At 37.7% G+C, this 27,381-nt stretch overlaps 2 protein-coding genes across 4 annotated transcripts; both read right to left on the bottom strand.

The window, feature by feature from the left end:
- Positions 1 to 5,576: 5,576 nt before the first annotated feature.
- Positions 5,577 to 8,168, bottom strand: LOC143877430 (Nucleotide-sugar transporter family protein). Of its 3 annotated transcripts, none has more exons than XR_013250619.1 (3): positions 6,799 to 8,075; positions 6,625 to 6,670; positions 5,577 to 6,051 (listed from the first exon to the last, which is right to left on the bottom strand). XR_013250619.1 is itself a non-coding variant. In XM_077379471.1 (2 exons), the coding sequence occupies exon 1, from the start codon at positions 7,923 to 7,925 to the stop codon at positions 6,837 to 6,839; it is 1,089 nt and encodes a 362-aa protein (XP_077235586.1). In that variant the 5' UTR covers positions 7,926 to 8,168; the 3' UTR covers positions 6,440 to 6,670; positions 6,799 to 6,836. The 3 variants fall into 3 exon arrangements, 1 of the variants encoding a protein (XP_077235586.1); XR_013250620.1 differs by having other exon boundaries at positions 5,577 to 6,067; XM_077379471.1 differs by lacking the exon at positions 5,577 to 6,051 and having other exon boundaries at positions 6,440 to 6,670; positions 6,799 to 8,168.
- A 4,391-nt stretch (positions 8,169 to 12,559) lies between these two features.
- On the bottom strand, positions 12,560 to 26,772 carry LOC143877431 (zinc finger protein-like protein). The gene is made up of 7 exons (XM_077379472.1): positions 26,350 to 26,772; positions 24,667 to 25,133; positions 21,760 to 21,874; positions 20,711 to 21,394; positions 15,635 to 15,712; positions 13,068 to 13,184; positions 12,560 to 12,977 (listed from the first exon to the last, which is right to left on the bottom strand). Exons 1-7 carry the CDS (start codon positions 26,755 to 26,757, stop codon positions 12,726 to 12,728), a joined length of 2,121 nt encoding a protein of 706 aa, XP_077235587.1. The 5' UTR covers positions 26,758 to 26,772; the 3' UTR covers positions 12,560 to 12,725.
- Positions 26,773 to 27,381: the final 609 nt, after the last annotated feature.

The raw sequence follows: 27,381 nt of genomic DNA on the forward strand, positions 1-27,381 counted from the left end.
GGTGCTCTCAAAGTCATTTTGTTAGATTTACTGTCCCAGTCGGAAGAGTCGGAACAATGAATCAAATCACGTGATCAGGGAGACGTGACGGTGCCTAGAAAGTATCTGTTAAGAATTATTAGGAAACAATGAATCCGATCGAGGAGTTTTTACTTGATAGTCCATGACAGGCTTATGATTTTATTCAGTGAAAGATTATCCAAATAAACACCATATATATGTCCATATTAAATATACACCAAACTCTCTTCTCTCTCTTACTTGAACAAGAATTCCTATTCAAACTCTAACTAGGACTAGGACTTACTTATCCATACCATTAATTTTTTTAACCTAAAATTTATCTAGGGGCCAGGGCAAGCACCTTAACTTTTATTAATAAGTTAAAAACATACAAGAGGGAGCCGGCCCACCTTACCTCAAAGCCCAGATCAATATTGGAATTACTTACTTATATTGAATTCTTGGAAGACCCAGGACATCACATCTTAAAGCACCCCTTATCCGTAACATAAATTATGACTCCTTTTAAATAATTTAATTCTAAGACTCTAACTACGCCTTTTTTGCAAGGGCGCCCGTGAATCTAGCATTCCTCAAATGAGAAATATCTGTCCAACATGAAGGCCCTGTTCATTTTAGATTTTGAAAACCGATTAGGAGTCTAAAACCGATTATTGGACTGAAAATTAAACCTAACTTTGAGTCAACTAATAAGGGTCATTTGGATGTTTCTAGCCCTTTGATCTGTGGAACCCCAATTTTAGGATAGCACAATAATAGAAACTTCTCAAATCGATAGGTTTAGAAGAATTGAATGGGTCTATATTTGGGCCATGGGTTACGAATGTCCCAAAAATAAATAGTTTAGATCAGCCATTCAAGTGGGCCCAATTTGCGTTGGGATATAGCTGCGTAGGAACCATTCATTTGTTGAGGGCCAACGTAGATAGGCCATGCCCCCAAAATTTTCTCCATAAGATGATCCCAACCCTCATTTCGATTGAAGTTTCTAACCTGTACCACTCAATTTAAACCTTCATCCTCAAGGAACAAGACTAGAGAATACACCTTCTTCGATGTAGTGTCCATTGATGTGTTCACAATATTGAATATTGAAGTATAGATGATTAAATAACACCAACTCTAACAGCTTAAGCGCTTCGAGTAATCGGTTGTTTCACACACAATACACGATCGAATTGTAGAAACAATATATCAAGAGAGGAACATTAAGCTAAAAAAGAGAAAGTACATGTTGTGTATTGATGTTCAGGAGCCTTCATAAATTCTTCTCCTCTCCTAATTTTACACGTTGGAACTGGTAGTTGTTGATCAACCATGTTGTAACTGTTCGTCCTTTTGTGCGATAAACATGTGATCTATCTTTTAAATTTTGAATTTGAGGTTGTAAACACAGTGATATGTCTCCCAGGAACAAAAGCACCTCCATGAGGGAAGATTAACTTTTATAAGTAGTATTATCGAAGTACAGGGCCTAAAACCTTTATGAGAATTCAGATGATGTGCAATTAGGGTCGATTTTTTCGGAATTTCGGTTAAGTTCCTATGGGAGAGATTTCGAGCTAAAAATATCCTGGATAACCTTTGGTAATGTGATGTCCCACAAATTTCCCAGTTGCTTTGGCGTAATTTGGTGTTGAATTCAACTAGGTCCGGGGCATTGGAGCCGTCCATAGAAATAATTGCCTCTACTGATTAGGGTCATTTAACATGTTCGATTTATAGCATATGACAAATCTGATCTCCTTGATAAACGGTTCAGATCTTGTGATATCACACGGTTGGACCGCTCACTCTTGTCTCTTAGCGGTGCATCTTGTATCATTTAGTACAAATGGAAATCTTGTTGTGTTATGTGTTTCTACTATGTGATTTGATCTGGGTTTATTTTTACCGTGATGAAGCAGGAGAAAGGAAATCCAAGACTAAAGATCCATTCTTTCAGCCATGGTTTAAAATTTCGGTTTCGGTACCGGTTTCGGACCCCTGAAATTTCGAAATTTGATAATAATTAAAAAAGCTTATTTAATTCATTTCGAAATTTTGTAACATTTCTTTTTTTTTAAAAAAAATTGCATTTTCTCGAATTTCAGAAAGGCCGAAATTTGAAATTTCACCAAATTTCAGTTTGGTCCCTGGTCGAAATTTAAAACCATGCTTTCAGCAAGAAAGTTCTGGAAGCAACGGAGCTTCTAGCCGAAGCAATTACTGATAGAAATTTTTAAAAGGGAAATGATAAATTCGCCCCTTTTTACATGGGACAGCCACTTCCGGTGTACGTGGCAATCAGGCCCGTTGAATCCTCCAGGTGAAGTAAATCAGGCCCGATGACCCATGTGAACTGACCTGAAACATTTCCACTTTTGGCCAAGCTTTGCAACGATGAAAAATTATTCCATGGAATATTCGTTGGCCTAACGGTGAAAGAGGAGTTGAGAATGAGTGAGTGGGAGAGACTTGAGCGGGCACGAGTGGAGGGACAATGGAAAGAGCATGAAAAATCCCTAAAAATAGTGAAAAAATTAACTAGAGCTAGGGCTCTAATAGTTAATGATCCATAAATTTATCTTATTGCTCAGACGGGTAACCAACGTGGTTCCCCTACTGATAATTTATACTCTCTTATTGATAATGCTTAATATAAAAACCGAATGATATGATATAAGCAATTACCTTCCTTAGACACGATGTCAAACCACATATATGTGAACAGTAACGCTGTTCAAATTATATATCGTATGTAACTTTAGAGAATTTATATGATGCCGACCGTCAAAACATAAAGGGCGCATATAGACAAAACGTGCTGCCTTGACCGTCAAAACATAAAGGGCGCATATGGACAAAACATGATGCCTCGAGAACTGAACCAAGGAAAAGTAAAAAAAGGGGGTTCTCTTGGATTAAAATTCAAGAGAGAGATGATTCTCTCTCCGCCCTTTAGGTTTTGACTGTCTGGCATCATATAAGTTCTCGTAAGTTTATATTGTATGTAGGTACATTGGAAACATTCTCGTTGTTTTGGGCAATTTATTCTCCCTTCTTGTTGTTCTGGGCACGGGGGTGTGTGTGTTTGTGTGTCTCGGTGTAATCTTTCATAGTTGTAAATGGATGGTTTAGAAAGTTAAAAACAAGATTAAGGTTGTCCAACCCTCAAGATTTTGATCCACAAAACCATCCATTGTAGTAAGACAATGCACATTAACGGTTTGGATGAGCAGACCCAACTAGTAGACCCCACCTTCACTCTCGTGATTTTTCCTCGGAAAAATATGCTCCATAAATGGGAGTATAAGTTTGGCCTTACCTGATAGGGATCACTAGTGTTGGATCAACCGGGGTCAGGGGTGTAGTTGGGGGTGCTCATCGATAGTTTGGGGGGAGCGCAATTCCCATAAGCAGTCCACATTTTAAGGTGCTCCTTTTGGATCAAATATCAAAGGTGGTACTTCTGTCTAACTGCATTAGACTTTACGCTCGGGCAGGGGCGGAGCTACATGTAGCATAAGGGGGCAGCTGCCCCTGTTGAGGTGGGCCAAACTCCTTAATAGGCCCAACTTAATTGGGCCCAGCCCCTTCAAATTTTGACGCCTGCCCCCCTATGTATAAATCCTGGCTCCGCTACTGCGCTCGGGCACCATATAAAAACTCCAAAAAGATTTTAGGAATATATAGTTTCACATGCATATTTAATGTTAGGATTTTGGAAAAAGATCTGCATAATTTCATTTGAAACTCAAAGACCAATTTTCAAGTTGAAAATGCTTTATTTAAATATGCTCCTTCATCATTATCAAAAGTAAAATAATATTCATTTATGCTCTGTATGGTTGCCAGGTTTTTTTCGTTCCCGGGAGTTATGTGGGAGAGAAAAATACCCTGGGAGATAGGTGGGAAAAAAAAAGTCCTGGAAGTATCCTGGTAAAATAAAAATCCCATGTTTGGTTATGTGGGAGAAAAAAATACCCTGGGAGATATGGTGGGAAAAAAAAAGACCTTTGTTTGGTTGCTTGAACTGTTGGGTAGAAAAAAATTCTTCTCAAGCTTATTTTTGGTTCCTGAGTTTATTTTTGTTCCTGGGGTTATCTTGGGATGGGATGAAAAGGCAATCATTACAAAAGTGGGATTAAAAAATTCACCCCACAAGTAATCATTACAAGAGTGGGATTAAAATAAACCTAGTGCTAAAAGACAACCAAACATGGGATGGGACCAAAATTTAACTTACTCTCCCACAAAACTCCCAGGAACAAAAAAAAACCCGGCAACCAAACAGAGCATTAAGAAGAAATATTTACCTAAATAGGAAGTGTACTCTTAATTAAGAGGAAACATGTGGGAAGAGTATGGGAATGGCACTTCTCCTAAATTTGGGAAGAGAGAAGAACTTCACTTCAGAAGTGAGTTTCTAGGTAAGTAAGCTTCTCATCCCAGTAGGAAATTTTTGGTAACTATGCAAGGGAGTACACCCAAAGCAGAAATAGACCAAAAAGAAGGAAATCTCAAGGGGGGAGATAGTCAAACAACTCAAATAACATCCTTGAATACCCCTTCTCTAGCTACTTTATCAACTACTTCATTCGCCAACCTTCTAATGTGCCGGAAAGAGATCAAAGAGCTGCCCACCCGATCCTAAATCTCGTCAAAGAAATGGCCAAATCGCCATGGATAAGAATGAGACCCCCCTAAGTCATCTAATGACATTGAGGAAATCACCTTCCAGCACTACACTATCAATGGATTCCTTCTCCAATAATTTTATGCCCTGATGCACAGCTAGCACTTCCCCCTCACTAGAGTCGGTAACTCCAATGGGACCCCGCGAAAGCCCATCTCACAGACCCCATCTCATCTCCAAGCACACCACCAATCAGATCACCTGAGTAGATTCTTGCCCATACTCTCACTCTATGGTTCACTTGGAAGGACCGAAACACACGCAAAGTCTCAACACCATCCTTGATCCTCCCAAGGGATCCACGACATGGACAACATTACAAGCAAACCATTTAGAGGCCAATTCTCACATAGAAAACACAGTTTACACTCGATACCAAGCAGTCCTGCTTAACAAATGACAGCAACAGTACACTCCATTCTACTCACTCTGCTGTAAACCCATTTACCGTACCCCTACCCCCCCCCCCCGCAGCGCCCCTTTCGCCTGAAGTTTATAAACTCAACTTTGACAAGGCTTCAAGAAAGAACTTATGAATAGCAGCGGCGAGAGGTGCATTTCCTGACTCCCGGTGACAACTTCGCTGCTGGCTAGAACTCTATCTTCATCATAAAAAAAATCACATTGGCAGAATGGCTAGTTTTAAACCTGTTTACCGCATAAAAATTTAGCAATAAAAGCACATTGGTGTGCCTTTCTTAATGACAATCTTTCTTAGCTGTTGCCCATAATACATGATAGCAGGAATAGGATTTCGTCATGCTCCATTTAAGCTACAGGTTTGATGCAATTTGGCATATGGCACGAGCAATCCGAGCCATGGTTGGCCCCTACAATATGTAGCGCTAAACTAAGAAAGACAAGACACATGATCAATGAGAGATCAAATGTATTGTGACAAAACACTTGCCAAATGTTAAAACAATAGAAGTCCCTCGATAGGGATATTCAGGAAAATCCAAATGCATCTATCGGGACAGATAGCATTAGGTTCCTATTTGGTACAATTGCACCAACCGGGATGCATATATCGCTGTCTGTAACAAAATCAAATATCACATATCTCGATCGAAAAATGATATAGACACCCCCTTTCACTTGGACAGTAAAACAAGGCCCAACAACTTGGCTCCTGCAAACCAATGAGAAAGGCATCCATCCACATCCCATTGTAGGGTGCATTTGATAATATGTCAATTCCTCTTAAATAGCAATGACAACAATAGATGTTCCTCATAAAGCTTCAGTAAGGCAGAGTGGGCCTCAACTTTGATTGAACTGAACCGTATACTTGATAGGCCTGGCTTTAGATCTCCAATGACCCAAAAATCACACCCATCACGCCCATCCTATAACAGTAAAAAACTACAGAACTACATTAGGAAACAGTTCACATTCAACACCATTATTGACAGTTTAGGATTGCATGATTGATATGATTTTTCAACCATGAGAAATCCAAAGCAAGCCCTATCAAATAGATTGGTTCAGATCAACCAATCAAAGGTGGAATGCACTACACCATAGCATTCCTCTCTTTTTTTTTCCATACATTACCATGAAAGATGCTCCAAAGACAATGGCTGTTATTTTCTTCCTGACAGACACCCTGGATGAACCTAGATCCTTGATCTATCAAGTCTCTTTTAGGGTTTCCCCAAACAAAAGCTAAACTGTCAATTTTCTGCAGTTCTTAATCTTATACACAGGATGTCAAAGCTTGTGAAATTAAAGAGCTTCCCTTGAATGAAATTTTATAAGAAAGAAGATAAATTGAGAGAATACAGAGAAAAATACGAAACAATCAATGTATACTCATCAAAATTTATCAACTAATTAAATTGACAAAAATGGTGATCACAGAACAATACAAACCAACATAGCCAAAATTATGAGAATGAGGGAAATTTAAGATTTCTTACCCTTTCCTCTCCCAAAATACCCCCAAAAATCTAGATCAATTTTCAACTGCAACAAACAAATTCAGCCCAGATTAGAGACAGGCAGAGGAGAAGAAAAGAACATGGAATAAATAAAGATAAAGGCAAAAGCAAAAGGAATAAGAAAAAAAAACGCGGCCACCACCATGATCATACCATTTGTAAGATAAGGTAATCTAAATTGAAAAAGCTCTCTAATGGGTATTATTCGTTGCCCTAGATCTCTTCTTAGCTTCGCTGTAAAGCACAACCCCCATGATCGTTACACCGAACCCCGTAATACCCATCGCCGTCACCGGATTCCTAAATATCAACACCGACACCACCGCAGCCACCGCCGCTTTTGCATTCCCGAGCACTTGTAATGTCAGAGCACTCGTATGTTTCGTCACCAAAAAATTCGTCAGATTTACCAAATACGCCACCGTAGCATTCCCCACCAACAAAAACACCATAAACGAATCCACCCTCGCCTTCTCCATAGTAATCCAAGCCACATTCCCCTCTATATAAAGCGTGAATGGCAATAAAATCAAAGCAGCCATTGGAGCCATATACATCAACAGATTCATAGAATGCAAACGCTCTGCTTCAGAAGTAAGCAAAATCCCCTGCACCACAGATTTTAGGGCTCGTCCTGCGGTCGAGCCCAAGCAAACTAAAAACCCAAAAAGGTGGAAAAGGGGTTCGCTATTACTAGCTAAAACAATCCCTAACACAACTGGTATCAGAGCGAGATAGACCTGCGCCGATTCTTTCTTACAAATGATGAGGAATGAGAAAATCGCGGTGAAAAATGGGGTTGTGGCTCCAATAGCTTGATTGAAAGAGACGGGAATGTAACGAAGGGAGGTGTTGCCACATACAACAGAGAAACAAAAAATGAGACTTAAAGCGGCGATCTTAAAAATCTGCTTACGGGACACGATGGGTTGGTAAGGGACGAATTCGAGCCAATGGATGAAGATAAAGCTATAGAAAGCGCAAGATAGCATGTGGAGCATGGTTAAAAAGATGGGGTAACGGTAACCATAGATAGTGAGGAGGTATTTGTTGAGGAGGAGAACGCCTATGTTGGAGAAATACCAAGACGCGATTATTAGGGCAGTGGTTAGGGTTGGAGAGGGGATTGGGAGGCGAAAGCAGAGGAAGAACCAGTATCCGTTATTGCCGTTTCTTAGGTCGGCGGTTGGGGTTGCCGGAATGTCGATGATTTGTTCGGTTTCGAACCTTGGATTGCTGCCTCGTCTTGTTGTCCATGTTTGGGCATGACCTTCTACCATTGCTTGGTTAAGATCTGAGAAAAAGGGTTCTTTTGATTGGGGGAAAATCTTAGACAGAAATGGTCTGATGAGGGTTTGGTTTTTTTTCTTTTTCTTTGTGGATCTGGTAAGAGGTGCGAAAATGAGGATGATGTTGATGAGGATAGGGGAAGGGGAAGGGGAAGGGGATGGATTGTTGTCTGAGTGGGATCTTATCGGACGGCTGGTGGTTAATTTGGTGTGGGAGTGAGGAAGGTATTGGGCCGTTGGATTGAAGGCTGACTCGATTCTCCTTCGCCAGAACTTTTAAATAAATAAGTGGACACACGTGTACTATTGTGAATACTTAGGTCGGCATTCGTTACTTGCTGCTTTCCTAAGCTTTTTTTTAAGAAATGTTATCAGCACTACTGTATTTTGATGGGGGCACTCTCACTTTATTCAAAGTACGGTATGGCCCGCACCATAGGATGATCCAAACGGTCCATTAGATGGGCCACAGCCTAAATAGGTCTTGCACCAAAAATTATTTTCATAGCTTGATTCTAACACTCCGATCTATAGATGGTTAGGATCAACCCTCTAACATTCAGATCAGAGGGTTAGGATCAACCTATGGAAATTATTTTTGGGGCATGACCTATTTAGTTTGTGGCCCATCTAATGGACGGTTTGCATCATCCTATGGTGCGGGCAAAAGTAAATATATTTTGATATAAAATATTACCATTTCAAAAAACAGAAGTTTGATAGAAAATATCTCGAGTTCTGTCGTGTATCTCAGTCAAGTTCACCCTCCTCAACTCAATATGAGAGAAGAGTTCCTACTCCCTAGAGTAGATAACTCATCTACTCCCTAGGCTTAAAATACAGTGGGGACTCATTGTTTAGGTTATCCAAAGCATTCATTTGATGGGCCCTCACGTAGGTACTCCTTAAGCTTAAAATGCAGTGAGGACTCATTGTCTTGGTAATCCAAAGTATTCATTTGATGGCCTTCACATAGATAGGGTGTGCCCAAAAAATAGCTCCATAGGATCATTCTAACCCTTTGAATTGTGGAGGCAAAAAATGGACCGGTATTTCAAGTCAAGTTTTCGAGTTCCTCAAACTATGAGTCAGACCCAACAAATCATTGGATCCTTTCAAAAATCTTTGACAGGAAAATTCTAGCCATCTCCATTAAACTCGAAATATCTAGCAAATGGCCGTTGGTTCAAAATCCTCTAAGGCTGTATTTGGATTGCCGTAGTTAGGAATCAGAATCGGCATCCTACTGTGATTCCTATTCTAATTCCCCTGTAAATGCTATTGAAAATCAAATTTCAAATTTTGCATAGGAAAAGTTGTAAAAAGCTGGAATTTGAAAACAAAACAGACGATTATTTCATCTTGGCTCTCAATACAAACTGGAACATTCTGTATTAGTTTTCCATGAATTTGTAGAGGGGCGATGATATTTTCAACCCCCCTCATTACGCATGCGCTCCCTGATAAGGTGATTTGACGTGAACAGTGTGCAACTTTTAACTGCTTCTGGCCTCAAAATCACATTATAAGGGGAGGGCATGCCTAAAGCAGGGGGGCTGAAAATATCATCTCCCTTTGCAGAAATGTGTATACTCCCCCCTCACTTTTGGGGAGAGAAGCCCTCTTGAGGCTAGATAATGTTTTCAAAGAGAATAACATGAAGTCAAAATCCTTTGGATCACTACTGTGCTCCTTTGCTAGGAAAATGCATAGCCAGCAAACATCTCGGACTCAGAGAACTCCTACACTCTCTCCTCCAAACATATCTAAATTTCTATGTTTTCGTCATAAATCAACCCATCGATATGCATGCTAAATGTAACTCCATTGAAACGACCCACTCTTTTGGAACACAATCATCAGACTTCTCAACAACACCCACGAGCTATTCGACGAAATTTCTAAACCAATTAATGTTTAGCTATAATCTGTCTAACCAAATTTCAAGATTAACCCATCACGGGCATTACCAATCAGGTGATATCCATGAACATCTAATTGACAAAACATTCTTAGAAATTTGGTGTTGCAGTCAATTCCCACAAGGATTTCGTTCCTAGCCAGCGAATGGGTGAGTGATAGAGATGACGCAAGTGAATAGTGAATTTTAAAAGAAAATTAATTTAAAACTTTCAGTCGAGGGTAAAATTAATAAAAAGCATTGAGTGATGGACATTAGGAAGAGGGAAGTTTTACAAATACAATTTTAAAATGATATCTTGGGTGATATTTGATTCTTAATGAGTAATCGGAAGATATTTTTCATGAAAAGGACTTGTCGAGCATTGAGTAATGACATTAGCTAGAGGAAAATTTCAGAAATAGATTTTTAAAATGATAATTTCTTGGAAAATATTTGATTCCTAATGACTAATTGGAAGATATTTTTGCAGCCCCTCTTTCATGGGAGAAGTGCCACCTCATTTGAATTAAATGAATAAGACAATGCAGCTCCGAGGTGGCTCCTCTCACATGCCAAGGAGGGGCTGCGAAATTGGTTTATGCTAATTGCTTATTATATACTCATGCTTGAAGGTCATGTGAATATGTGATGTTGGATGGGAATTTAAACACAATCTTAAATAAAACAGGTGCGAGTCAAATGGATCTGGCATTGACATGGTAAAAGCAATGTTTGGCCTTCACTGAAAAACCCTTCTAATTTAAGTCTCCGAAAATGATAATGACAGCCGTTTGTTACAGTAGGTAAACCAATCCTTACTCTTTTTTCGAACTCATTGGCTGGACTTGGCATTATCTACGACCTCCAATGGAAGAAAGGGTAAGAAGGGTGCAGCTATCAAAACAAGGTTTTCGCAATTAATGAAAATAAAGCAGGACTAGTAAGACCGGCATGTCGGTGCATGAGAAATATACAAAAATCAGACATTTTAACCTTTATGTAGCTGTCCCAGCACATGATGATTGATGAGAGGTTAGATATCACATCAACGGTGATCTGAGCCTACTGAATTTTGCCCATTGGGTGAGGGGCTGATTATAATTCGCCTCTGTAATTTCCTCACACAAAGCAGTACTCGAATGTTTCTCCCACATTCACGAAATCAATAAAAAGGCTTCCAGTTTAATCTAGAAAAAACTTTACACATTTTCTCAGTCAAACCAAAACTCTAGATTGGGATGTAAGACCACGGGGCCATTTGGATACGCGGATTATAGAATCCAGGATTTCTTCAAAATTGTAGCTAAGAGACAAGAGAAGAAGCGGACCAGCCGTCATTTTTTACTTCTCGCCCTTCTTTCCGTCAGCAAGAGAGCAACATATCCTCCTATGTTTCCAGGTTTTAGAAATCTCGGGATGCAGGAGAGATTTTTAAAACCTGAATTTCTCACTTAAAATCCGAGAAACGTTGTCAGGACAACATACAGCAGCTTGATCATGAACCCTCTTTTACACTGTTTTCAAACTAAAAACCTGGATTCTAACATCCGCATATCCAAACGGCACAATATACCTTTGCCCGAATTTGATCGTTTTTCAATCAAAGAAAAGCCAAGTGGAACCTATGCAAGATCCCAGGGGAGGGAAATAAAGAAAGAACGGACAAAAAAGAAGGCGAAGTGATATTTACGCCCCATCTGATTACTAGGGACACCCACCACCAGTGTATCAATGGCTAAAGGGGGGCTAATGTACTTGACGTCAGAAGAATCCAGTGGGTTTGATTGCCACGTACACTGGTGCTGGGCGTCCCTGGTGATCAGAAGGGGCATAAGTATCACTTCCCAAAATAAGATGATTAGTGAAATAGACATTTTCAGGGTCGGTGAGGACGACTTCTGAGGCCAACGTCTAGACTTCTTGATTTGAAATCAGGTGATAGATCAGACTTTAATTGATCACTTGGTTATGAGGGGCAATTCCATCAATTTAGTTGGATGGGTGATGGTAACAGGTGTAGAGGTTAGCTGATGTCATCGAGTAGATCTGAGTAAATGATTTAAAGTCATGGCGTTTAGATTCAGCATGTAGGAAGATCAGATAATTGTGGGTCAGATTGGCTCGTGTGCTCGGGAATTTATAGAGTGGATACTGATGAAATTTTGACTCTGACCTGAAGAATTTAATTATTTGTGTTTTTTGAATTTTCTCATGTTTTATTTGATTTTGCGCTTGCTTTCTTTGTGTCGAATCCGAAATTTGACCCAAAAAAACAGTTTTTTTATATTAATTTAATATTTTTCCGAAATTTCAACCGTTCGGTAATTTCGGCCGAAATTTAATATTAAATAAAATATTGGTTTCGGGTTATGTACCAGATTTCGACCGAAATTTTGAAATTCCAAGGTCCGAAACCGAAATTTTAAACCTTGATTGAGACCACCTCCCTTTCTTTTGCCTTGGTTATTTAATGCAATTCTCATTTAAAAGAAGATGCTTGGCGTTGGATATGTTACAATAGAGTTACAGAGGACTGAAAGGTACCTTACAAGTAATCATGTGGGAATGTGCCCTTTACAGGCGTGTATTATAGAACATGGCACCATTTTGGTTGGGGGTGGGTTTGTCGCCTTCTGTGTTTTTTGGCAACTCCCCATGTGCATTACCTATCAAATCATATTTATACAGTTTACCTATTTTAAAAGGCATGTTGAGAGATATGGACAACAAGCAAAGGGTGACAAAACTTAATAAACCAGAAAGGCAAGGGGGACCCATAATTCAAGTGGTAATTACAGAGCACAATTTCATAAAATAGGTTGAGTAGACCATGAATCAAGAATCACCACAATCATCAAATCAAAGAGCAGTAAAGAACAGAAAGTTATCTATTCAACCTCCAGCATCTCTCTGTGTACATGCATGCATGATGTGCTGCAATACTTATAATTGTATCTATGGAAGGGTACTTTACCAGCTAAGGATGCCTTACAATATGAGCAGCTAATATCGCTTTCTCCGCTTTTGGGTTCTGAACTGGTGGTTGCACTCTTAGCCATGGCATTGAGAGCTGCTATTCTCCTCTCAGCTGCAGCTGCTCTCAATTCTCTCTCGGCTGCCTGAGCCCTCTTCAGTTCCTCCTGATTAAACAAAACAAAATCTAGATTTGCCTGTTTGAAACATATAGTATACTGCTTATGGGAAAGGGAGTAATTTTTACAAAGACTAACCTCTTTAGACATCTTTGCTCCACCATGAGAATGCGTCTGCCCTTGAAGAACTTGAACTGGCACAGCTCCCTCACCGCGTGAAACTGTGGGAGGATTTTGCAGAAGGGCCGCCTTTTCCTGCATGTTTCAAACCCGACATGATTAGCTGAAAATGCAATGTGTCTTGACTTGAAGATGTGGAACCCAAAGAAATAAAAGAACCATAATGGAAAGATCATTCCAGATGAAGTATGGAGAAAGGTTTTTCTTCCCTCGCATATTACTACGCAAACTTAAAAAGGAGAGGACCAATTGTGCCCATGCAACAACATCAGCAGTGATCAAATGTTGACAAAAATATTTTTTCTAAAGCAGCTACAAGATTTTTTTTTTAAAATGCGGCCCAGTGCACGAGGCTCCCGCCATTGTGGGGTCTGGGGAGGGCTAGATGTACACAGCCTTACCCCTGCTTTACAGAGAGGCTGTTTCGGTGACTCGAACCCGTGACCACCAGGTCACAATGGAGCAACCTTACCGTTGCGCCAAGGCTCCCCCAAGCAGCTACAAGATGTATGTAATAAATCTTTGAAACCTAAGTGGGTGTGGTAAATCTTTATTAGATTTCAAACAATAAATATTCAACTGTAACACCATGTTGTGAATCCAGGTAGCGTAGATTACGGCAGTATGACTTCTGGAACTGAAAATAAAAGAAGAAAGTATATATTTAATATAGTATGAACAAAATAGGTAGCCCATATGAATAGATTTTATTGGTTACTTGTGCTGATACAAGTCAATGTGGATAGTAGTGCTAGAATTAGATGCCTACGTTTGAATGTTAATAAAATTCAGACGCATAATATATTTGAGTGAAGGATTCTGTACCTATGAATAACCCTAGTGGGGATCTCTAATAACTTGATTTGGATTATGTTCTCCATACAAATACAGTATCCGATGTAATTTAACACATAATAGCATGGCGATAACTCATGTAATCATGAACTAGAACCGTGTGTTATATCCATAGGCACATCAAGACAACAAGATAATGGATACTCCAACATGAAATATCTGGCTGTCATAGATGCAAAACTAGAATACAAATCATAAGCATCAACTTCAGGCATCAGTGATCACCTGATAGTTATAAACCAAATGCATCATGTCTTTATAAGCAGTGGAGTTCGTTAAAGTTTGATAATGCAGTGGAGTTTCCTTTCCCAAATCTAGCTTGAGGGTGGGGAATTTCCAGTTTCATATTGCCTTCTATACTTGATTGGACCGACTGTCCCAATGAAGGTTAAACTCAACTACTCAACTCAACTAAGCCTTTCTCCCAAACTAGTTGGGGTGGGCTCCCAATGAAGGTTATGTATGGGAAATGATATATATACCCCTTTCCCACCTTTTTTTTTTTAATACTTTCCCAACATTTCCACCCCCTATCGTTTGCATTCTCCTAAAAATGAAGTCATTTTCAGGAAAAATGGGTGGAAATATCAAATTATTCATGCACGCACTATGAACAAACATTATTCATGCAAATTTTTATGACATAAATATGGAGTCGGTGCTTAAAACTGTAAGGTAATTAATAGTTATAAAGTAGTTTACGTCTATAATGCATAATGTATTTAATAGCTATAGAGAAACTAAACATGTATTATTTAATAGCTATTAAGAAATTTAAATATCTATAAGGTAGTTAATAGTTAAAGAAAATTTTAAATTTATAAGTTTTCTAATAAAATTAGGGTCAACCAAGTTTTCCTATTATAGTACAAATAGATATATAATAGCCATAGAGCAATTTACATTTACAAAATATTTAATAGCATTAAAAAGGCTCACGTTTATAAGATTTTTAATAGCCATTTAGGGAAATTTACATTTAACGGTTTTTAACAGGAAGCGACGGAAGTATTCCTATTATGCATAGTATATATAGATCAATATAGATAGTATAGACAGTTAATAGCTAATTAGCTATAGAGAAATTTACTGATAGCTATAAGCTATAGATACAGAGAAACTTAAATTTATAAGCTTTTAAACAACATAGAAGGCCGCCAAATTTTTCCGATTATATTTAGGAAAACACTTTCAAAACAAAAATCTGTTTTGAAAAAAAGAACGAATATAAAATGACCGCTGATTTCACCGTTTTCAGTTCACTGTTGAATTGGGGGATTCAAGCTCTCTTCTTGTCTTCATGCACACATATCACGATGGATCTCCATCCCATTTGTTTCTACCAAACGGATTTCCATTTTGCTAGCAGCCCTCTTATATTTATTATCCAAAAACCTCCTGTTTGTAGAAACAGGAAGATATCTAAAAGTACAAATAAGAGGCAGATTGGCATATCTAAGTATTTGCCAAATCCAAGTTGAAATCAACTAAAGTGATTACACTCAACTCTGTATTTCTAAAACATAGAATCCAATTTTCTCAGACCACAGGAACAATGATACATGGGAAATATGGAGTTATAAACTGAGAACCAAAGTGCAGAGTGAATGAACATCCCTGAACAGCTGTAGAGCAATCATTCGAAGTAACAAGGGTGAAATAAAGTGCACCTGAGCCGCCTTTTCTTTCACTTTCCGCAATTTCTTCAACTCCTTTGCCTTAGCTTTCTTCTTAGCATCTTTCTCTGCCTGAATGTCACAAAGTAGAATTAGATTTCTGCTTGGGTATTTTAAAACTAACCAAGCATCATAGGAAGCACTCTCATTATGTAGTGAACCACAGGGTTTACTTCATTAACAAACATGATTCAAAATTGAGATTTAAAATTGATAAAACCAATACAAATAGTGAAACTTTCATGCCCTAAACATACAACTAGCAAGACTCTCCTGTGTGATGCACAGGCTAAAGAAAAGGAATCGGAAGGCAAAAGGATGAAATAATACATGAAACGGGAATATCAGCTTTCAATCCTTGCATACAACTGATTCGGTTTAAATTGTAGCCTTCAAAGTGGCCAAAACCCAAAAGAAATGCTCATACGAGTCATAGGCTTCTTTGCAGACAACTAAACAGTAAACATTGAAAAAATTTGACAAAAACAGGACAATAAATAGTAGGACTTATCCCTTCAATGACAAGACAAAACACCAACAGGCCGTACTTGTCACAAATGTTACCACATACGGTTCAAACCCTTCCTCTGGCATTTCTTAGAAAATTTCTAAAGCAGGCTGTCTAGCCTGTGAATTAGAAGTCCCTCAATTATGGTATTCCAAGCATACACATCCCTGAGGCATAAAATGCAACACCTTCATAGAATTCAAAATTTTACCACACATCGAATATATGTATATGGCAAGGTTTCAAGCCTGCTATGCATTTTGATTGTGACGGAAATGGAAACATGTCGGTTTTAGATACAAATTCAGTGGCAATCATATAATATCACAAAAACATATGGAAGCATATGCAAATGATGAATATTTAAGATGAAACTTTAGGGAGTGCTAGAAGAAGTACAAATACAAACTAAAAAACAGTCGCATAAAAAACCACTCATAAGTTTAACAACATCAAACAACTAATAATTCAGTATATACCACATTTCACATGGAATTCATATAAATTTATATAAAACACACACACACACACACACCACATTTTACATGCAATTCATATAAATATAATAATGTAACATATGTCGGTATAATATATCACTGCTACACTTACAATTTTGGTTTTTGTATGAATTTAGGTAGGGATGGAAAAAAAATATTTTGGTCTAGAAATTGAAAACCATGGTCTTTGGGAGACCTGCCTTTATATACAGTACACAGCCAAAGATGTCATTCTTCTCTATGAATTTATGTACATAAATCCCTATTTTGAGGGCACTTAACTGGGCACACAAAGAAAGAACACTTACCAAGTTTAATATCGTTATGCTTAAAAACCACAATTCGCATCGATTAAAGAGACCAAGGGCCTCCCAAAAGGGATATTCTCCAAAAAATTGAAATGAAGGTAGGAACACCACAGTATCCCTTCATCAAGGATGGTTCTATCAAAAGAACTAGGTCTGATTCTATCAGAAAAGAAGCAAATAAGATTCAAGCATATAGTAATCTCGGAAAAAGTACTTGAACACCTATAGAGACTGCATGAAAATTTCATCTAGAAATGATAAAATTAAAAAGAAATTCTGGTACAAATTGCAACTCATAATATTAAGAATCTAAAACGATATGATTTCCATCTAACTACTAAGTACCATTAATGTGACTAGAAAGAAGAAGATCTGAGAAGACAGAGGGGAGATGGAGAAAATTATCTAAGAAGTGAGAAGTATAAGAGGGTGTCAGCTTATAATCCCAACTGAGATGGGATGAGAGGGAAAGAAGAGAAGTAGATAAAAGAAAGAAAAATAAGAATTTAGGCGTAGTAACTAACCTAGTATGAAGCTCAAATATTTATTCATTACATCATTGCAAAGCATCAAAGAGAAGTGCCCTAGGATCTCTTACACACAAACATATAAGAAAAGAAAGAGAACTAGAAAGTTTTAAACTCCTAAACAAAAACCAAACACTTTCGGACTAAAATACCCTCTAATGACTTAAAGACTCCCTACTTAGAATTTTCTTAATACATGTGTAGGGCCAATTTAAAACATTCATAACTCAAAGAACTTAAATGATTTTGATGGGAAAAGACTACTACGCCCTATGAATTAAAAAGACTTAAATAATACTCTAAAAACTAAAGAAAACACTTTTAACATTAACAATGGACTCCATCTTCTCAACTCCTTGATGCTACACGGCATCTTGGATGGTCCCCACAAGAAGGTAGAAGACATTTTGACTTGATGGTAGTCAATTGAGATTTGAGAGAGGGTCTGAAGAACTTAAATGGTACCATATAGATACACCAATGCACCTATTCAAGAGCGTTTTTAGTAATTTTAAGGTATAAATAAGGAAACCTATGAATCATTCAAAAAATAATAATAAGGAAACTTATGACAAGATGGATATGGCACACGGAAATTGTTGGATTTTACCTAGACAAGAAATTTATTAAAAACCAGCCAAAGAGTAAAATAAACTTCTCTTCATGACTCCAAAACCCCTGGGATGCCATTTCCGCATAACATTGATACAGTTTCTAGTTCCCAAGAGCATAAATTAAAGACTTTTTTGCCCAAAACTCAATTCCAAGTACCATTCAATAATAATAATAATATATATATATATATATATATATATATATATATATATATGAGGAAAATGATTGTGAGCTTGAAGCTCATGTAGCTTATATGAGCTTGAGGGCCCAAACACATGTCCCACATTTTTTTGTGGTGATCCAAACCATTCATTTGTAAGGCCCCATCATAGATAGGGTGTGTACTAAAAATCAGCTCCATTGGATCATCCTAACCCCTCCAAAAGCGGAGGGCAAAAATGGGCAAATTTGTGGCCAACGGTGTCTGTCCATTTTGCCCTCCACTTTTGGATGGGTTAGGATGATTCTATGGAGCTGATTTTTTGTACACACCCTATCTATGTAAGGGCCTTTCAAATGAATGCTTTGAACCATCCTAACAATATGAGCCCACATGTGTTTGGGCCCTCAAGCTCATATAAGCTATATGAGCTTCAAGCTCACAATCATTTTCCTCTATATATATATATATAAAATAAAGAGGAAGGGAGGTTTACTGTTCACCGCTGATGTGGCAGCCCTCCCCTTCCTCCCCCAAATCTATGTGGCATCTTAATTTCCTACTTGGCATTAAGATTTACCTGGCATTAAGATTTCATAAAATTAACAACCAATTCTATTGTTAACTCTTCGACTTCCCACGCATAGAATTCCAAAGGTTATCAACTTCGAGTTCCCAAAACACAAAGAATTCCAAAGACGCATGCTAAAACCGCAAAATCAAAAATAAAAATGGAATCAATTATATAAGTTTCCTTTCTGGATTTATATGGACTCCTAAAACTTCTCATTTCCGAAAGGGTTACTCCTAATACATCTCCTTTCCAAAGATTACTCCTAAATATATTTCTTTTGATTCGTTTCCAGATCCTAAAACTTCTCCTTTCCGAAAGGTTTACTCCTCTCCTAAAGCATCTCCTTTCCAAAAGATTTCTCCTAAATATATTTCTTTTGATTCTTTTCCAGAGGGTATTCCAAACGCATATCTACCTTTCCATATTCATTTCAAGCGTTAACCCCACCCCCGCCCTTTTTTTCCCGGATTGACTCCAGTCCAAACTATTTTCTTGGGACAAGACACTACTGGTATTTATCTATGGTCCTTCGATTCATTTCTTTTCTTAGTATACTTCTTGCTTCACTATGTATTGCTAATTGCTTCTTTTAAAGTAATCCTCTGATCAGCCTAAACACTTGGTAAATCTGAAACTTATGCCCACCAATGTGATCGATTCATTTTAGAAATTCAGGTAATTCCTATCTTCGCCGTGCATATTCGTGTGTACTACAATCTTCACGGAAGATGAAAAGCTGAGAGCAAAATAAGATCTGTATATACATCCTGCCATATGTGTGCAGTACGGTCTTCAATGAAACTCCCATCTATCTGAAGGCAGGGGAGAATGGGTAATTTAGTTGTATGTATCTCACTGATTTTTTTTCCTATTGAAATGTTCAAATCCACTCTTATATATTTACAAGATTGTTCATCCCTTAAATTACACTTATCCTATTTATAACATCTATCTTTATGAATCAGGAATTTATACAATATACTCAAAATACAGTTCTGCTGCGAGGGACATTTCTGCTGAAAGTGATGAGAGATGTATTTTGCCCAATGCCAAACTCTTACTGCTTGGATACCTATTTGCTTTTCTTTCATAGATGTTGCAGGTCACCATTGTTGTACTGTTTAACCTTTAGATTTTCTTCTACAATATATTGTTCTTAGTGCCTGTCTATATTTAACTCTAAAAGAAGTTCTTGCTTACCACGTGTTAGACTTTGCATGTTTCTTTGTGCATGATTTTGTTTAACTCATTTCAATGAACTCAAGATCTTCCATGGATTTGTTGAAAACTTTTATGTTTCCTTCTCTTAGTAGTGATTTAATGTTCTCCCTCTTTAGCAAAGATATTTTTAATCTCATTTTTTATTGATTGAACCTTCTTGTATTACAATTTTTTTTCGTTCGAACCAATGCATCTCATGGGTGGTCCCACTAGTAATAATAATACCATTCAATAATAATAATAATAATAATAATACCATTCAATAATAATAATAATAGTAATAATAATAATAATCTCTGTTTAATGTCTACAATAGAGCACTTTACTACGGTGCTTCGATGAAACAACTTCCAACTAAAAAGCTTTTAAGCACGGTCTGAAGGCTTATGGCACATACTTCGGATTACCTAGTTCAAATTGGCCATGCTGATGAAAAAATTAAATGGCATAGAATTAATGTTTTACCCGCTCATAATAAAGGTAACAGTGTCAAGAACTCGAGAAAACCATACATCAAGAGCAATGCGCAGTTATATATTAACTCCAGTGTAATGAGTACAAATCTTATAAGTGTAATGCAGAATACATATGATCCAAATTAGTGCAGCAAATAATATCAAAATTTGTAGAAATAAAGAATAAATAACTAGGACAACTAACCTGCTTTGCTGCTTGAGAATCTTCCATCTCCTTTGTTAGTGGACTCGGGACATTAGCAGCATGCCAATCCCACTTATCAAGGTTTAAAGCCATGAACCGTCTAAAAGTGTTCCTGACTTCCTTCTCTGTTGCCATCATATAAGGTGTTCGCCCTCTTGGATCTTTAATGCAAGGATCCAAGCCCTGTTGAAGAAGCTCCAGAGTTAGTTCAGCATTGCCAGATCTCGCTGCCTCATGCAAAGGTGTTACTTTATCTGCACCAAGTGTTGTATCTATATCTTCCGTATTACTGGATATGGACAACCCACCGGAACTTTCGAGACCTGAACTTGCTTCCGGAGTCTCGTCAATTCCCGAGAGAATTTGTAACTTCTCTTTGTCTGATTCTTGATTACAATTTGCGACACTGCTTGAACATGACAGTGTGTCTTCTACATCCTCTAAACATTTTTCCTTTTCTACCTCATTGACCACAAGTGTCAGATGGTTATATATGCGTTTCGCTTCCTTCAACGTAGGCCTACGGACTGTCAAAGGTAGATGGCGTAATACGCAATTCTGACGACTAAAATGCACCTTTTCCCCATCAAAAAACAGCTGCCGATTGTTTGATGGAGCATGGATGAAAATGCGTGAGGATGCATCCAAATACGGCTTCCAAGAAGCAAGTAATTCTTGAATTTCCTTGAACAATGCAGTTAAGAAAATTATCAGCAGCATAAGGAGAGAAAACATTACGAAAAAAAGAAAGAGAAGAAAAGAAAAAATAGTTCACCGTCGTGTGCAGAGTGCACCATTATAAACAAGACATAAGGCAGTAAAACAAGAAATAAAATTTAAGTCCAAACGTTGGAATAGGGAGTTATCAAATATTCCCTAATAGAAATATCTGGTCGGAAATTCGATGCAATGTCAATGAAACATCCTCTAAAGACAAATATCAACAATTTTGGATATTACAGGATAAAAGATGGGAGTGAACTGAACCAATAAAATCTACACAGATTTTACTAAATGATGGATGTGTTATACAAAAAAGGGCTCAATACCTTCTTTAGAGCAAGTTCATTGTACCGCCGAAGAGAAGCTCCTGCCGATTTTGCAGCTTTGCCAGTTCCATCTTTTGCTGATTGTTGTTTGCCAGCCTTTGCCCTAACCACATACCTACAAACAATAGAAGAGAGTCAAACCCAGTCACGGGAAAAATTTAAGTATAGTAATGTTGCCAAAAATAGCCGAACTTGAGAAAGGAGGTTTAAAATAAGATTCAGATTTCATTCTGTTTCCAATTTTCATGAATCCAAGGGAAATTTTCAATTTTTCAACTAAATCATAGATACAAATTTCAACAATTTTCAATTTTATTTTTTTTTCAACAAATTTCAACTAAACCATAAACCAAAATAAGGGCGCAGTAAGGGTGCACATTTCAACAACTTTCTCCTACCCCAAAAAAAATAATAAACTAAAATAAACACTGAACATGAAGCAGTGTAGATTCTGTGACTACAATGAAAATATTAAAGCAGTTGTAGGTCTAAAAATATTCCACATTTCTGTTTTCAAGCATTGTGCAAATGGAAATTCCAAGGAAACATGGCCATGTTTAAGATATTTCCAAGCCTGAACATATAATCTATGATTTAACTGGTAGCTAACATAGTAATTGCATGTTGGGAAGTAAGAAATTATTTAAGCGATAGTTCAGTTGATACCATGCCTTGCCGATGGGAATAAACAGGAGCTTTGGGTTGATAGCTCTATGAGAGTTGCCTTGGTTGCAAAATTTCTGGGCAAGGTCTTTTGACCGGCTTTGGGGTGCCACATCATCTTCTAGAACTGTTTGGTTGCATGTTTTGATTCGAACTACAAGGAGACTAGTGGCCTTGTCTCTCGGTTCTCTCCCTTGTCTGCCCATGTGGCATGACTTTTGTCCCCCACCAAACTAATTGAAAAAAAGTTTGGTTTTTTTTTGCTAGTAGTCTTGTGATATAGAGCTTCTCTCTCTCTCTCTCTCTCTCTCTCTCTCTCTCTCTCTCTCTCTCTCTCTCTCTCTCTCTCTATATATATATATATATATATATATATATATATATATATATATATATATATATATATAAGATGGTAATAGCACCCTTACTGCGCCCTTATTTTGGTAATGACATTTTGCACCAAGAAACTACTTTAGTTGACAACTAGACATTACTTATCACTACTCTACGAGGAGACTACTTCATTGATATTACACCTATTGACTACTTCAGATTCACCACTACTCCTTGAGGCAACTACGTGCAACTGAACTGATCCTTAAAGAATAATCAAGGGGAGCAAGAGGGATGGATAATGGGATGCAGTAACATAGTTTTGAGCAAGATTTTAAATTTCGGTTTCGGCGTTTCGTTCCTCACCGAAACCGAAATTTCGGACGAAATCGATTGAAATTAAATAAAGTAATATTTTATCACCTACCAAATTTCGACGAAATTCCCAAAATTTCGGGATAATATTAAATAATGAATAAAAAACTGATTTTTTGGAGATATTCCTTAAATTTCGGCCTGAAATTTCGGGGGAAACGAAATTTCGATTGAAATTTAATTTTGGTCGAAATTTTGTAGCGTTTCGACTTTACCTAATTTTCGGTTTCGGTCTCGACCGAGACCTGAAATTTCGGATTTTGGTCGAAATTTAAAACCTTGGTTTTGAGAACACATAGAAGCATGAATTATATTGTCCGCAGATTTCAAATTTGTGAGAAGTATAACTGAAATTGCAGGCCTGAGATGCAGATTGAAAAATAGGAGATTAATTTTAGAACATCTGCCTATTCCTTTGTAAAACATCTAATCTGGCAAGTGCCTAAGATCAGGTATGGTTGCAACTATTATTAACTAAAGGGTAGTGTCCATTTGGACGTAATTGTATTTATATTTCCTGTTTGAAAGGTTACATCGTCAACTCAAAGGATTTGCAAACTATGTAGAGTCTGTAATTACAAAAGCTTCTTCCTAAAGCTGGTAAAGACAAAGTGATCTTAAAAAGTATATGGGAAAAAGCAGCCATGGGTTTCTTACAAAAGCTTTTTCCTCAAGCTAATAAAGACAAAGTGATCTTAAAAAGCATATGTGACAAAAAGAAAGCAGCTATGGGTTTCCTTCTGTTTTCACATTAAATAAAAGACAAATGCAGCAAAATTCACACCTCAACAGCATGCACTCCCCCATGAGCATTTAGATCAACTTGATATGAATGACATATGAAATTTACATTGTTCTTCCAGATAAAGAATAAATTGAAAGGATACCCCATACATAGTAATTGGTAAAAATATAATATATCAGTTGGAAGTGTTAATTTCCCATGACTTCACATGTAACTGAAGTTCTAGCACCCAATATGAGTATTTTTCTTTAATAAATGAAAATTAGGCATAGCAGTCAAAAAAGATATGAAGTGGTCGTTCAAAATGAATACAGCAAGTCAGTGAAAACTTTATAGAAACACGGTCCACAAATGCCAAAGTAATGTGTTGTAGGATCATCCGACAAAGTACACAGTACTGAAAATCAAGACATAAAATACAGATATACACTTGTTTTGTAACTGAATGTAAAAAAATTTAAAAAAAAAATCCATGAAACTATTTCATCCAGCAGATCTCACTTCAAAGAGATCACTCAAGAATGCCACATCATGAGAGGCACTTCTAAAAATATTACACAAAAACTCTACAAGACAATCTTGTAGGGAAGTTTGACACAAGAACAGGAAAATACTTGCATTAAATATTTCACTGACCTATGGTACGGATGTAGTAAGAGGCATCTTTAAAAACAGGCATGAAATATATATCACTCATGGACCATTTCAAAAAAAAGAAATATCACTCATGGAAGGTCTACACTAAATTTCTAGTAAAACACGGGAAACATTGAAGGATATCATTCACCAACCTATGGAATGTTTTGTGAGCTACAAGAGAATTCCCATCAAAGACGCAGCCAGCAAAGTGCCCACCACTTGCGAGCAACACAGTCCTTAGCCGTGTTTTATCCCTGGGCTCACGTATCAAACGTTTTAATCTCTCAACCAGCTCGTCCTCACGCAAGCACGACATACATCCACCATTCTCCTTGGCAATTAATTTATTATTCTCGAATGAGAGATCTTCAGACTCATCCAACAGCAGACATTTCCAAACAGAAACTACATCTCCTGATTTCAGACGGATGAACAATTTATGTTTACCCCTCTCCCCTACTTTCCCCATTATTCCAGCATTGGTGCATGACCCCTTCTCAGCCTCATCTTCAGACCCTGATATACTAGATACATCATAGTCTCTGAATAGAGACTCACTGGTCAACTCATCAAATTCTTCTTCCTTGATGGTACTCTTTCGAGCCACACTCAGCTTAACCTAAAAATAAACATTAACAGGTAAAAAAACACCAAACAAATGTTGGAAATTGTACAATGAACACAAAAATAAATAGAAACTTGGAAAGTAAAAGATAAAGTCGACAACAACCAATTTACAAATTTCTCAGTTGAAGCCTAAAACAACCCAAGAAGGAGCCATGTAATATATAATAACAAGCATAAATTGTACCATATGTAATGCCTATATATACATATACATGTGTGTGTGTGTGTGTGTGTGTGTGTTTGTATGTCTGTGTGTGTGTGACACACATTAGGGGAACATACCCAAATCACAGGGTTGTTTCACTGTTTTCCTAAATCACCACAATCAGTAACTTCTATAAAATGCATACGAATTTCATTACCAATTCAAAAGGGAAAAGGGCACATAGGTCACCACTCACCAGCCATCATTCACGTACTGAGCAGATCAACTCCTTTATGAAGTAGCTTTTGAAATGTTAAATTGACACTTGGGAATAACCCAGTTGCAACACAATTGCACTGTTTAAACATTGGGAGTTGGACACGGAACTTGTCCGAATTAATCATTTTTGCTAAGGCCCTAGGATTTTGAGAACCGATTGTGAGTCCAAGACTGATTGTTGGACTAAAATTTACGTTTAATTTTGAGTCCAACAATCAGTTTCTAAAAATCTAAAACAAGCAGGGCCAAAGTGTTAAAAATTAATGTCTTCAAGGTAATTTAACCAAGACACTAGCCGCTACCCAGCAAGTCTTCCTACGCAGGCAAATTCACCACTCAACAGGCGCGGACACGCCAGCGGAACAATGCCACTTCAAATTCAATAACTTAAAGGGTGATGATAAATCCGCACCCCTTTTATCCTACAGGGTATCATTGCCCTAACTTAAAACAGGTTAATTTTACAAAATCAAGTTGTTTTACGAAAGACAAAGATGAAATGTCGGAAAATCCATTCTTATCTAACAGTAGAAAGATAAAGAAGTCGAAATCTAGTGACGAAGCTAAGGTTGTTTTAAGGATTTCATCGATTCAAATACCTTCTTTATGTTGAAATTATGATTATACATTCACTGGCACCACGTATTAAATAAAACGATAAATTCTAATACGGCATACTATATATCTATATCAAAACCCTAGATAGGAAATAACGAGAAACGAAGGGGAAAAAAAAAGATCAAACAGCAGAAATCAATATAGAGAGAAAAGGAAGAGAGGTTACGTTGAAACGGTGGAAATCGGATTTGAAGTGGTAGCGCTGGTCTTGGAGGGAATCAAATTCCGCTTTGCACGTGTTGCACGACCATCTCGGGATTATTACCTTAGTGCCCTTCTCCTCCTCCTCCTCGTTGTTGTTCTTCTTCTTCTTCAAGTTATCGTGCTCTAGGGTTTCGGAGGGGATGGTGAATGGAGAATAAGAAGAAGTGGATTGAGAATTGTCGGAAAGGAGAGAACAGGAATTAAAAAAATTGGATGGGAAATCGAAGAGGGAACGACCTCTCTGCTCCCCCATTTTGCTTTCGCTTCCCATCCTTCTTCTTCCAAAATCACACAAGATTGAGATGAGAAGATTTATGTAGCGTTGCAGCCCGCGTTTGACGATCAGAGCCGTTGATCCTAATGGGGCCATCGTACGATGGCTTAATGGATCCAGCACAATGGCTAACATAATGAGTCCGTATGTGGTGAAGCCTGCAAACCATCAATGGTGCACCTTCTATTTCGTAAATATCACCGTGGTGTGTGCATAGTGTGCAATCGTTACTTGAATTGAATCTGGATTGTGATTGATTTTGTCATGTAGAGGCCAACATGCCTCCTCTAGAGCTTGGATCCTGCTACAAGAGGGTTGGGATTGTCATGTAGAAATGATATTTGGGGCCCAATCTATTTACGTCGTGGCTCATCAAATGGACGACTTACTCCGTAGGATGATCCAAACCGTCCATTTGGTGGACCAAAACGTAAATAGGTTGTGCCAGAAATAGCATTTCCACACCATATAAAAACTCTCCTCCTAGAATCTTTGTTTAGCGCCTCGAGTAGAATTTGTTGTGTTAAGAAATCTCGAACATTGACTTGTAATAAGCCAGAGTTAAACTTCCCATTGAGAACTAATCCATCTCGAACCTTGTCATTTGAATGATCATGACAAAACCTAACTTTACTCTGATACCAGACTGTTATGAAAATGATTGATTTATAATTCATTGGAAACGCAAGGAAAAATGGAAAAATCAAACAAGCATACGCA

The sequence above is a fragment of the Tasmannia lanceolata genome, unplaced genomic scaffold (assembly GCF_043159265.1).
Source record: "Tasmannia lanceolata isolate RefF3 unplaced genomic scaffold, GAP_Taslan_0.1 ptg000005l, whole genome shotgun sequence".
Taxonomy (NCBI): Eukaryota; Viridiplantae; Streptophyta; class Magnoliopsida; order Canellales; family Winteraceae; genus Tasmannia; species Tasmannia lanceolata.

Bases quoted from the DNA above. Each gene is read 5' to 3' on its own strand.
- LOC143877430 (XM_077379471.1), bottom strand. From the start codon at position 7,925: ATGGTAGAAGGTCATGCCCAAACATGGACAACAAGACGAGGCAGCAAT.
- LOC143877431 (XM_077379472.1), bottom strand. From the start codon at position 26,757: ATGGCCCCATTAGGATCAACGGCTCTGATCGTCAAACGCGGGCTGCAA. The intron at 21,875-24,666 runs GTTGGTGAATGA...TATTGTTTGTAG, and splicing joins GCTCACAAAACATTCCATAG to GTATGTGGTTAGGGCAAAGG. The intron at 21,395-21,759 runs GTATTGAGCCCT...GCATTGTTCAAG, and splicing joins ATGAACTTGCTCTAAAGAAG to GAAATTCAAGAATTACTTGC.